Source organism: Mytilus californianus, unplaced genomic scaffold (genome assembly GCF_021869535.1).
Source record: "Mytilus californianus isolate M0D057914Y unplaced genomic scaffold, xbMytCali1.0.p SCAF_2, whole genome shotgun sequence".
Taxonomy (NCBI): Eukaryota; Metazoa; Mollusca; class Bivalvia; order Mytilida; family Mytilidae; genus Mytilus; species Mytilus californianus.
In genome coordinates this window covers 92,725,105-92,739,227 of record NW_026262668.1, presented here as the reverse complement: position 1 = coordinate 92,739,227, position 14,123 = coordinate 92,725,105, and the positions used below count along the sequence as shown (strand labels likewise).

The following is a 14,123-nucleotide window of genomic DNA, read 5'->3' as shown; positions in this document are numbered from 1 at the left end:
GTTTTAAACAATATACCCCAAGTTTGGTTAAATTTGTCTCAGTAGTTTCAGAGGAGAAGATTTTTGTAAAAGATTACAAAAATTTACAAAAAAATTGTTAAAAATTGAATATAAAGGGCAATAACTCCTTAAGGGGTCAATTGACCATTTTTGTCATGTTGACTTATTTGTAGATCTTACTTTGCTAAACATTATTGCTGTTTACAGTTTATCTCTATCTATAATAATATTGAAGATTATAACCAACACCTGCAAAATTTTCTTAAAATTACCAATTCATTGGCACCAACCAACAATCGGTTGTCTGATTTGTCTGAAAATTTCAGGGCAGATAGATCTTTACCTGATAAATAATTTGACCCCATGTCAGATTTGCTCTAAATGCTTTGGTTTCAGAGATATAAGCCAAAATCTACATTTTACCCCTATGTTCTATTTTTAGCCATGGCGGCCATCTTGGTTTGCGGGCCGGGTCATTGGACACATTTTTTGAACTAGATACCCCAATGATGATTGTGGCCAAGTTTGGTTAAATTTGGTCCAGTAGTTTCAGAGGAGAAGATTTTTGTAAAAGTTAACGACGACGGACGACGGACGACGGACGCCGGACGCCGCACGCCGGACGCCAAGTGATGAGAAAAGCTCACTTGGCCTTTTAGGTCAGGTGAGCTTAAAATCACTTGACTATGTCTTAACATTACAGTTTGTATACTTATTGTAAACGTATATTTGAAAATTATGGATAAATGAGATGTGTCAGTGGTATTCTGTAGTAAAATTAATGTGTAAAACAACTTCATGTATGAGCAGCTAAATTCATTGAGAGGTAATTAAATAAAGTTTTGAAGACTGGCCCAAACCCTAAATGGAAAAAAAACAACAACAAGTACAACATAGTTTGCACAAATAGATTGAGGTAAGTTCGTTTGCAGGATTAATATCTACAGCAATTTGAGTAACTTGAAATTCATCTTATGCAAAACCTCGTTTTAGTCACATTTAAGTAAATGAAAACAGACATTCAGACCCTTTCAACATTATATGTTTTCTAAGGTCATCTTGTTTAAAGTACTTTTAAATCATTGATTTATCGTTGTGCATCATAGTGTTCCTGGGAACGGTTAGTTTAGATCAACAATTCAAAATGAGATTCCGATGTATTACCTATTGTTTCTTACCTAGGATGGACATGTGTTAGCCAACACATTTAACTTTTCTTAATGTTATTGTTGTACCAAAATAAACTAAAAATCATTTACTCAATATATGTTTCTATTGTCCTGTCTAATAGATTTCTTGAACGAGTTGCTTGCTGATGGAAATCATTAGCTATATTAACATTTTTATGTCATCGATGAACCAAATAGTGAAACATGGGATGTGATGCACGCCACTTTAATAAGAGAGTCGGAACATACCAAAGAGATATTCAAACTCATAAGTCGATGATAAACTGACAACGCCACGATAAAAAAGTCAAAAAGACAAACAACAGTATACAAAATAATAGTACCCTCTAACTCTTTCTGGTACATAAAGTTGTTTTCTTTTCGTTTTGATACAAACATATTTTGATTAGATGATCTTCTATAAAATACTGACTGACACATGTTGTAGAAGGCATGTATAACTTAATTTTTATCAAAAGATATGTGTATTAACAGTAAAGATATTTCTGTCTATTCATCTTACGTTCCATAAAAGTTGATGTATTTAGATATAAGAAAGGAAATGAATAACTAGTTATACAACTAAAGCATTAAACATTAGCAATATTAGCAATAATAATTTTTAAATAATACAACACAGACATTGGACAAATATTTTTTTTCTATAACTAAAATGTCTTTTTCACTGATACACCATGACCAGGAAATAAAGTTATTATGATAAACACTGAACAACGTGTACTTTTTAATATTTTTACTTATCACTTGTTTCTTTGACTCAGTTATATTTCCAATTATAACTGATAAGAAGCATTTATTTTAGCATGCATGTCAATGTTTTGTAAGCAATATTAACGATAAAATGACTTATTGTTATGTCTTATTTCATAATTACATAAAACAAATACTTAGTGGAATATTAACGAATTCGTTGCCTTAAACAGCTGTCATCGCATCGGTACCATTTGGAACACTTTTTCTTTTGTTGGAAGCAACATGCATTTCGTATTCCTGTTCTTCTGTGTGTAGAGGAGGTAGTTCGTTCTTTGACAAGTAGTAAACAATTCCAGCACCTAGGCTGTCACCAGTCACGTTTGTCATTGTGCGGAAACGATCCCTATTATAGAAAGACAGTAATACCATTACCAAAATAACATATGTATATTTACTCGCAACGCGATGCCATAGATATGGAAATATCAGGCGTCCGTCCGTCTGTCCAGTCTTGTAAGCCCTCTCATAAATACAATTCGTAACCGATTTTTATGACATGTATCTCATAGGTTTATATCAGCTATGGTTCGTTCAATTCGAAGATCAGTAACAAACAACTATTTTTAAAGGAGTTATGACCTTGTTAATAAACATTATGTATGGAAAATTGCATTGTAAGCGCTCTCAAGTCTACATTTCTTGTATGATTGTTACAAAATTTAAAACAAAGGTTTATATCAGCAATGTTTATGAACGAGTTTGATAATCAGCACTTAACAATTATTTTTACTGGAGTTATGTCCCAAGGAAAAATAAATGCTTTATGAAATCTCATGTGTACTATTCTTGCCAGATTTTTTAAAAAGATATCAAAGGTTTATACGTCTCGGACGAATTCGAAAAAATCAGTGATGATCAACTATTTTAAAGGAGTAATACCGCTTGGAAATTTAAATTATATAGGAAATTGCAATTGCATTGTAGGTACTTGCGCACCTAACTTTTTTGTAGGATTATGAAATTTACATCAATTTTCACAGGTGTTATATCCCTTTGAAATGTAATTTATAGTTTCTAAAATACAAATGACGGATACCACAGATACAGTTAAGTCTGCTTCATATTTTGAATACCATCAAGTGTTATATATCTCCAAGTTGATATATATTAGGATATGCGTTTCCTAACATTATTTCCATGGTAGATGGTTTCTGCTAACAATGAAGCTATCGAACTAAGGGTTCCAAATGATGAAGTTGTGGTCATATCTCCTTGAAACTTTTACTGATACCATCATGTTTGGAATACCGTTATGGAATATTTGTGCCACAGATGACCACGTAAATGTTCCATGTGTTTCATGCATTTGTAAAAAAGAACAATGTATACTCTGTCGGAAAGCAATTATGATAGAGTTTGGAGGGTCTGAAACCTTATTCTGGTCATTACGGTAAAGACATTTATAAAGATAAGAAGTTTGTGAAGTGTTCTTTTTTCTATCTTATTTGTAATTAACTTACTAGACTTATTGATAAAGATTATGATAATATTTTGTTCATTATTGTGTCTGGTATATTAAATTCGTACTGTTCATGACTTTGTGTACTATATTTTTCCCGAATTACAGCCTCGTATATTAAGTTTAATGTGGCATCGATTCATATTAGCCATTTATTTGGCTATTCTTTTATGTTTATTTTGATCATATAGCTTCTCGTGCTTTCAAGTACTTATTACATTACCCCATCGGCTTTCAAGTACTTATCACATTACCCCATCGGCTTTCAAGTACTAATCACATTACCCCATCGGCTTTCAAGTACTTATCGCATTACCCCATCGGCTTTCAAGTACTTATCGCATTACTCCATCGGCTTTCAAGTACTTATCGCATTACCCCATCGGCTTTCAAGTACTTATCGCATTACCCCATCGGCTTTCAAGTACTTATCGCATTACCCCATCGGCTTTCAAGTACTTATCGCATTACCCCATCGGCTTTCATGTTTGAGTTTGAGCGTTTCTGATGAAGGTTAAACAAGTTTCTCAGGTGTTAAAAAAGAGAGGCAAAAGATACCAGAGGGACATTCAAACTCAGAAGTCGAAAATAAACTGACAACGCCATGGCTAAAAAAGAAAAAAAAACACCAACAGACAAACAATGGTACACAAAACACAACATAGAAAACTAAAGACTGAGCAACACGAAACCCACCAAAAACTGGGGGTGATCTCAGGTTTAAACAAGTTTTTCAGGTGTTATTGTCATTATAAAGTACTTTGAACTTGTTTTAAGTACAATATAACTGAAGGCTTTTTAAATGCTATATCATTTTTACTTTTGTTGTCCGCTATGCCAACCTTATACAGTTGAGTCCTGTACTGTACTGGATTTCATTGTACGTCTTTTTAGTTACCCTTTTTTTCATTGATCTAATTTAAATGATGTTAGCATTGTCATTGATGAATGAATTATAGTCTGAAACGGTAATTTTGATCTTAACATCATCTGAATAGTCTGACCAATAAATTATTAAGTCATGTTCAATCTTTCAGTCAATATGCGGACTTATCCACCGCGGTACATTCAGTACTGTTTAGACAATTCGCTTGTAGTCAATTCAGTACTGTTCAGTAGTTTTTCAGACAATTCAATATGCTGTAGATGTGTAAAGATAGGTAACAACTACTGAACAAAGCTTAATATATTCTGTCAAGAAACTAAGGTTTAAACGTCCACGGGCAAAGTTGACCTTCGACGGATATGACTATTATTTTAAAGTCTTTTTTGAGCAAAAAGCTCTTCAACTGTTTCGGTTCTTATACATTCATGGCTTTCAAATATTCGGCTTTGCTTCGGTCTCATGGAATTTGTAGTGTTGTTTCCATTTTTGAGGCATTTTATACCTTTAAAAATCAAATAGACATTATCCCACTTCAATTGAACAGAGCATTAGCACCAAATCTTATACAAAGGTCATTTTAGACGCATATGGAAGATAACCGATTGAATATTCTAGGAAAGTAAATTTAAAGAAAATGTGTCTTATTTTTTGTCACGTGGTATTTCTGCAAATGTCACGTGACTTGCTGGAAAAATGTAAAAACAATATTGTTGCAATACTAGGGAAAAGTTTTGGTGCAAAATAAATGATACACATCTGTTAAAAACAGAAAATTTTCCATATTTGGAAAGAATTAGGAAATACATGTTTTATAAATAACATTGATTCAAGCATTACCGTCCGATAGTTAAATGAATACTAGTGACAGTTTGATACACCTTCTTAAAATGAAGAATTATCATGCAGCAGCATGTTGGCGTACCACAAGCCTCACTAAATATGCTTATTGTAATGGTCTTTCTTCGAAAAACAAAATTTCAAAGGATTAAATTTCGTTTAAAGTTTAAAAAAATCGGTTTAGTATTTTCAAAAGGGAGCGGAATGCCCAACGATGAATAAAGGATGACAGTAAAATTGACTTTTGAACTTTTTTGATTCGAGCGTCACTGATGGGTCTTTTGTAGACGAAACGCGCGTCTGGTGTACAAAATCTTAATCCTGGTAACTATGATAAGTTTATTGATAAAATTAGTTCATTACATAATGCAATCTCGGATGCAGTTCTCTTTCTCTATATATGATCAAGATATTTAGGATACATGTATATTTGAATGTGTCAGTAGACCAGCAATTCAAATAAACCAAAAGAAGAATAGTTAATGAATAACCTTAGTTATTTTCTAAAGACAATTTTGATTGGAACGAAAACAACTTAATAAAAATAAAGTCCCTGTCTCCATTCTCCTTGGAATCTAAAGAAAATACGTATGTTTAACTGGCAAAATTAATTAACAATATATGGTCCAAACTACTCCCATAGCAAATCAATAATATGATATAAAACAAAGCTAACAAATCCCAATTTGCATGTATATTATTCCTCAAATTTGAATAAATATCGACTGGAAAAGAAGGAACATGGTGTATTGATCCACGACACAAAATCCCTACATGCAATTGACAATACCAAAAAAAAAGCAAAGGAACAGTGTTTTTTTATGTTCTTCATCTAAAAGACACTTTGAGGCTTGCTAAATTTGTATTTCCAACTTTTTTTTAATTTAGTCGCAAAATGATGACCCTTTTAAAGTCAATAGATAAATATAATAATTGTCGTTTTTTTCTTGAAAACTCTCTAGTTTTTGACATATTGAAATAAAAATTTACTTCGCTTTTCGAATTACAAGTATTAACTTAATTATACGCTCTATATAACATTATTAATTAATAGATTAATTTTGAATAAGCATTTTGATTATCCATCAATATCAATGTTTAAAGAACTTAATTGGATGACCATTTTTACACGGATAAAATATTTTTAAGCCATTTTAATGTTTAAATGTATGAATGGACTGGCGCCATATTATCTTACTAGTAAATTTACTGCGTGCAGTGATCTTTTTAGTTATTCTCTTGGGTCAACAACACCTGGACATCTTCATAAATCAAGGCCAAAGTCGGAATACTTCAAAAAGACTTTTCAATATTCTTGCATAATTATTTGGAATAGTTTGCCAAATGATATAAAGGATTCAAGACAGATTAAAGATTTAAGGTGAAATGTGTCAATCTTTTTATCACAAAACAAAATGAGTAGACAAACTTTTTTCTTAGGACATTCTTACCATGCTAGTTCAGCAGTCTTTTTGCATGCTACATCTCTACTGATTATTGTGTTATATGCATTGATTGTTATATGTATTGTTCATTTTTATGTGCGAAGGCTTCGTGTGAGATTAATATTTGTATGTTAAATGAGTTACCATCGTTAGATAAAGAATTTATTATAATTATTATTAGGTCTTTCCACTTTTCTGTGGAAAGACCAATTGTATTTGTTCTGATTATTATTTTTTTCTTCCGCCAAATTTTGTTCTCGAGTAAAATTTTTGTTTCGCAATATGTCTCTAAGATACTTCTTATATAGTATCATACAGTTTATGCGCTTTTTATTTTCACACATTCTAAGCCGAACAATTTTCTTTGTAAGAGTTATCTCCCTATTCACTGTTTATCAAGTGTGTGCATCTCCTTCGTAACAAAAAAAAAAATTTCGACAAAATTCTTTTTCTAAATTGTTCGTTACATCCTCAGAAATTGTTGGCTAATATGGATCGAAGCGATTTGATGAAATTTTATAGGAGTTATCTACCTTTACCAAATAAAAGTTGTCGGTATGTTTTTTTTACTCATAAACCGTTAACCGTATAACCATGGAATCTTTTTATTTGAGGTCCTTAGGTCCTAACTTAGAAAATGAGGTCAAGGTCAAAGGTCAAGGTCAAGTTCTCAATTTTGACTTTTCCTTGTTTTTGTATTTTCTCCAACACTTTTAAAGATATATATGAAAGAACAAGTGCAAAATGTGTGCTTTACTGTAATGAAGATATGTTACATTTGGTTTAAAACAATCTAATGGCATCTTATAGGAGTTAGTGCCCCTGAAATGTCTAATTATAAGGTTAATTGATTATTACTTCAACTTGGTTCATTATATAGCCATATGACCTTTTACAAAAGGTTGAGTGACATATGACCTTGAAAATGACAACCGGAAGTGACCTGAAGAAAACCGGATGTATGCATTTTTGAACTTTCTTCATGAAAAAGTACTCGGAATCCATATATTTTGTAATTTAAATACATTAACCTATCACTAAAGACTAGAAGTGACTTTCAATAAACCGGAAGTGGCCAATTATCTCCTGGTTTACAGGAAAAAGTATATAGAAACTATATATTTTTGGAATCAGTGTGAAAGAAGCTATCATATGAGACCGGAAGTGACATTTACTTCACCGGAAGTAGCAAATTATCTCTCTTATTTCTCTCAAAAGTATATAGAAACCACTTATTCATCGCATCAGTATGAAGAAACTGATGATTGGATGCGATTTTAACTTTGAGTAAATAGGAACTAGCTTCTTTTCAATAACTTTGAAAATTGATGTGGGAAGACCTTCAATTGTTCTCTGAACAATTGGTTTTTAATTATTATTATTGTTATTATTGTTATTATTATTATTATTATTATTATTATTATTATTAGTCGGGTCGGTGAACCATGTTATAATGTATTATAGTTTTAACAAAGAAGTAATTGGGGATAAAAAATAAAGGTCTAAATTGAGAAGTTTTATATTGCATTCAAAACATCATTAAAAGTGTAATATATGATTAGAAATCATCGCTCGTAGCTGAAAGTTTTCGCCACTTTTCGTTCTTGTCAAGAGAAGATATATGTGACCAGCCATGAGGGATATGGAGGTACCAGGGTCAAAATGAGTTTTTTTTTCTTCATTTTTATGGAGTATACATAGATTAAAAAAACCCTGACAAGTTATTTTGCTAGATTCTGCTAAATAACAGAAAGATGATCATTTTTAATACTTTCGATTTTATCACAAATTATCATTTTTTTCAATTTTCAAATGTATGTTCATCTAGTATAGTTATCTTTGAAACTTTTCATATTGCTTTGTTTTGTTTTTTGTTGGGTTTTTTTTGTAGGTTGGGGATGGGGAGGGGGTCTAGTTTTTAATAATTAATCAATATGTATTTTTAAATTTAATAACTAAATAACTAAAGAATTTTTATTTCTATATCAACCATTCGTTTGCCATAGAAACAATGTACCGGAATCTGCAATCTAAATAATAATGACTAAATCATTTTTCTTTCTATTAATAAAAGTCCATCAATGCTAAGAAAGTGAATACCAAGATATATAATAAACCATCAAGGAGCTGTGTGTTATTTGATATGCTTTCTAATGATCATCTATTATCTTATTGTCTATACATTTTGTACATGTATCCTAACAAAGTGATTACATGAAAGATCTGTTAATGCAGATTAAAACAGTCAAACAGCATGATCAATAATATTAGGGCATATAGGTGAAAGGGATGTAAGAAACCTTTCAACAACACATGCATCTTGTTTATGTAGTTCTAAGACAGGCACAGATAAAAAAAAAACCTAGGAACGAACATGGGATGAGACACTATTGGGGTCCTAAAGTGAAGGCATATCTTTCATGATTTACATGTACTGGTATATTTCCATACATATGATCATATTTTCACTTACAATGTAAAACAATGAAATTTACTCCAAAAACTTAATCTTCATGCTTCAATCTGTATTGGTAATAAATTTTATCCTCAATTATTAATGTTACGTAAAAAAGTCTACTTGTTTTGTATATCTTAATATAAGATTCAAATTTCCTCAAGTCAAGAAAAAAATGAAACTTTATTTTACCGCATGATATAATTGGACATTCAATAACAGGTGCCCCCATTACGTTACGTGACATTACATCGAAGTTTTCTCATTATGACGTTTATCGCCATAAGCCTGGAAATGTCATGGCGGGTCACATATAAGGCGTTTCTATTTTTTACCTCAGGAAATCAAATAACGAACAATAAACACATATTCAATCACAACCTGAGAACGAGTGGCTCATTTTATTCTAGCAATGTTTTTTTTTTTTGGATAGACGTTGTACTTTCAATGGTATTTATAAACACAGAGTGAAATTTGAAATACATTACTCAAACATCTCAAAATATCCAAATAGAGCCCGTTCTTAAACGCGTAGTAGACATACCTTTTGACATTTAAACCAAACTAACATTTTATCAACCGTTAGTGAACCATTTTTCAAGGTTATTCTATTTGTGGCGTCATTACATGTCCAATGCAACAACAAATTGAATTAATATTTAGAACTCATTTCATTTTTGATTTGTTTTATATACAGTTACTTGTGTGTGAAATAATTTTAATGAAAGCCTACTGAACGTCGTTGATAGGACGCCATTTTCATGAGGGCATGACAAATTGTCTCTAATGTCCAATCATCTATTCCATTGTTTGAAGTGCGGTGATGATTGAACAGTGTAAATTACATTGTCATAGTTTTATGACATTTTTTTAGAACATCTAAAGGCTATTTTCTATGCTATAGTGACTGTGTCATTCTAATTCAAGATAACGTTAAGATTTAGAAAAAGTGGTTTGTAACCGCTGAGAAAAAGTTGAGTATAAAATGGTCTTCACAAACAGGAGATACTATATACTTAGTTTGCCGAACTTATTACAATAAACAATAAAACAAATATAAGACGTCCTCGTCACATTTATTCTACCATGTTTAGTTGATTATAAGAAACACAAAGGTTTATCACGAGTCGCGAGAACGACCCTGATACTTCTCTATATGCTCCTAGGGGTGGTCTACTATAAGACTATTAGAAATTAGGCATTACGCAATAACACTAAAACTAAAACTACATACAATGGTTACTTGAACCCAGTTCATGCTTTACTAAAGACACCCGTCTTGCTAGTTATGATTTAATTATTTAATTATTTCAGTAAGAACTTCACTATACCTATGCAATAATTGTTTCCTATTACAAAGATGTTCCTTTGTAAACGAAAGTAGCTATTTTCTGTAAATCTTTTCCGAAAAGGGCCAAGAAACATTTTCAAATTTTGTGTAAATAAAGATATTGAGCGATACTGAATGACGTGTCCAATTGGATTTTGATCAGTAATATATATTTAGACCCATTGCCTAAAAAAGGTATAAAAAAATACCGAACTCCAAGGTAAATATAAACAAAAACCTGACAAAATCAAAACGTTATCAACCAACGGAACGAATTGAAAACAACAGCCATACTCCTGACATGGTACAGGTATTTCCCTAAAAAGGAATATTAGGATATCTCATACTGAAAACATGTTCACATGTCGATAAAATGACCTTCTCTTGATTGGTTTTTAATCGTTATTTCCCATTTTATTCACAATTAAGCGAATTGTTAAATATGTTTTCTAAATGTACAAATCTCGATGGATTGTTATTTTTCACTTCAGAATCTTTTTTCCTGCGACAAAATTTGATATTAAATACCCTTTTGTATAATTTCCTTGCACCCAGTTTACACATAATTTACAACTAGATGAAAGAAAACTTTCAAGGAAAGTGTATTATAGTGTTCAGTAAAAATAGCATTCCATCTGATTTATAATTCAGATCGAAAACTATCATGTTGATTAAATAGTAATTCCTCGACATACTTTACCTTTCTAAATGTCAATAATTAGATGTAAAAAGGCAATATCATTGTAATATAATGCATTAGTTAGTGCTGTTGTTTAAATTTTTTATTACGATGACATGCACCTTTTCTGTTGCTTGATGTTCTTATTAGACTCATCGATGAAATCCAGGTCGATAGAGTTGATTAAGTTGAAGATTCAATGAATTGTATCATTCAAAATCTGGCAAAGTTGTTGTTTTAAACAGCTATATTTCGTGTTCAACGTGTTTAAAGTACATTCTGTTATGCAAAATGTATAGCAAAGCTACACTTTAATTGGTTACAACGTCATTGTTGATTATATCAACGTATAATTAGAGATACAAAAATATATTCTACCACTGCATCGAGTGTGATACGATATTTATCCACTCGAGACAGTTAAATTTTCAAATTTAAAACGCGAGGCTCGCCGAGCGTTTTAAATATTTAAAATTTAACTGCTGAGAGTTGATAGATATCGTATTACACGAGATTTGGTGGTGGAATCTGTTTCTCTAATGATTTTCAAACAATACGCAGGCAAATTTATTCCTTCTTTTCGAATGATCTGCAAAAAGATGTGTTCTTTCTATGTGACGTCATCAGGCATGGTCGCCTTTTTTCATGCCGTCACAATAGGAAATTCAGAGGGAAGCAAGAAAATTCGACGTCATAATCGGATTTTAACCAATGAAGAACTGAGATCAAACGAACCACACGTTGATTAAATTTTTTTTATACAATGGGTGCAGAAAGGGATAAATTGACGAAGAATTAGAGAAAAAAATGTATTCAATGATGATAAAGTTTAATGTAACGTACGATTGCTAATATCATTCTATATCATCATATTGGTTAGGAAAGTTTATTTGCATTATATACTTACAAAAACCAATCAACAACTAGTATCAATGTAATATCCTCGGTTGGTAATCCAACTGCTGCAAGGACAATTACCATGGTAACCAAACCAGCCTGTGGCACACCAGCAGCACCTATTGATGCTGCAGTTGCGGTAATGCTGAAACATAAGAATTTAATAATAGCTTTCGTTTGTTAGTATAGAACGACAATTGAAAATCTAATATTCCATCTTTGCTAATGTGTTTAAAAAACAACTTACGTGAGAAAAAAAACATCAGTTGTTCAGTTTTTCATTTTTTTAAATAAATATGAAAACAGAAATTTAGATCAACAACAAAAAGAAAATAAAAATACATTATACTCACTTTTAAAGTACATTTTTGAAATGTAAACAAACAATGTAAATCGTTATATTGAAAACGGTTACATGTTGTTACAGTATTTCATCATTAAAAAACTAACCTGATTGTTACTATTTGTCCAAAGCTGAGGGCTGCATTATTGACTTGTGCGATAAAAAGCGCAGCGACAGCTTCATATAGAGCAGTTCCATCCATATTAATTGTTGCGCCGACGGGAATGACAAAACCAGCAACACGAGGGTCTACTCCATTGTTATGTTCCAAGCAATGGAGGGTCACTGGCATTGTTGCCGAACTGAAACGAGAATTATTTGTAGTATTTTTGAAGAAAGCTAGCAGATAAAGATTATAATATATTAAAAAACATTTATTTTTGCAGTGCCCTTCAATTACCACAAACTGTTTGATATGTAGTCCTTTCAATCTGAATGTTATTACTTTATGAATATTATTAAGGGGCAAACACCAAGCGACATAAAGTATATGTACATATTTGTTAGAATCTCATAGCTCTATTGAGGCAAAATTTACTTTATATAAACAAATAATTAACATCTGTAGCTTTTTAATACCGGAAAAATATAAATGAATTTAATGTAATTTTTGTTTGCCTATTCTAGCTTCTTCAAGTCGCGATATAGCCTTTTAGTGCTGATGCGGCGTAAAGTAAACACAAATCAATCAATCAATCAAGACGCACTTGATGACATCGACAACAGTGGATTCTTCATACAAGATGAAATGAAGATATTTTAACTCCCGTTTAAAAATGGCAGTATATTTTGTGTGTTCAAGAATTAAAACTGAAACTAGGCACCAGCTAGGTCACTTTCGAAGAGTTATTTCATAAGTCCTTTTTCTATTATAAATGCGTTGCTCTACGTTCGAAAGATTGGAGACCATGGTTTCAATACAATTTGTGTAAAATATATTAAGTACTGTTTTTACCGTGTTAGTCTTTGGTGAATCAAGACAACATACTATGATGAAAACGGTAATCATGTTGATTGATACACATTATTTAAATTAAACTTAAAGATTTCAACTCAATTCAAAAATTAATTAACAACATTTTAATCCTTATTAAATTGAAATCCCTTTCTGATATGAACCATAGAGATAAAATATCCTGTAATTTGTTAAATATGTTACTAAATAGGTCAATTAATTACCTCTATCACAAATGCATATAATCTTCTCCTTTATTATAACCATGCAAACATTTCTATTTTTAACCATCGTAAGTGTCTTTGTATTAAAAATTTGATCTCTGATTACTAAATTTTTGTCAAGACATAATACTGCAAAATATCTCTTCACATTCTTGCCTTCATTGTTTGACCTTTTTATCACAGGGTTTAATATTGATAGACATAATCATGATTGGTTCAGCTACAGAGAGTAAACAGTAGCACAGGCAACAATTAAAATCATCAATATTTTCTTCATTCTACAATAAGAAGCTTTAATCCGCAAGTACGAGTACATACTAGTATCCTTATTTAAAGAAGAAAAATTACAATAGTAAAGGGTACATCTGACAAGATCTCGATGAAACCCAGAATTAAATGGGGAAACAAATTATTGGTCTTTTTCAAACATTTTCTAAGCAAATTCAATCACTATATACTGTAGTCATGCGGCAATATACAATAGGTATTTTTTATATATATATATAAAATTGAGAATGGAAATGGGGAATGTGTCAAAGAGACAACAACCCGACCACAGAACAGACAACAGCAGAAGGCCACCAACAGGTCTTCAATGCAGCGAGAAATTCCCGCACCCGGAGGCGTCCTTCAGCTGGCCCCTAAACAAATATATATACTAGTTCAGTGA

The 14,123-nt window shown here is 31.5% G+C and overlaps 1 protein-coding gene across 1 annotated transcript in view; it reads right to left on the bottom strand.

The window, feature by feature from the left end:
* Positions 1-1,965: 1,965 nt before the first annotated feature.
* LOC127727723 (excitatory amino acid transporter 1-like) overlaps positions 1,966-14,123 on the bottom strand; it is a 29,420-nt gene continuing 17,262 nt past the window's right edge. The window contains exons 4-6 of the mRNA XM_052234838.1: positions 12,382-12,576; positions 11,942-12,076; positions 1,966-2,286 (exon numbers count right to left, since the gene is read on the bottom strand). Of these exons, the coding sequence (XP_052090798.1) occupies positions 2,106-2,286; positions 11,942-12,076; positions 12,382-12,576 (511 nt within the window). The 3' untranslated portion in view covers positions 1,966-2,105. The remainder of the gene's footprint in view (positions 2,287-11,941; positions 12,077-12,381; positions 12,577-14,123) is intronic.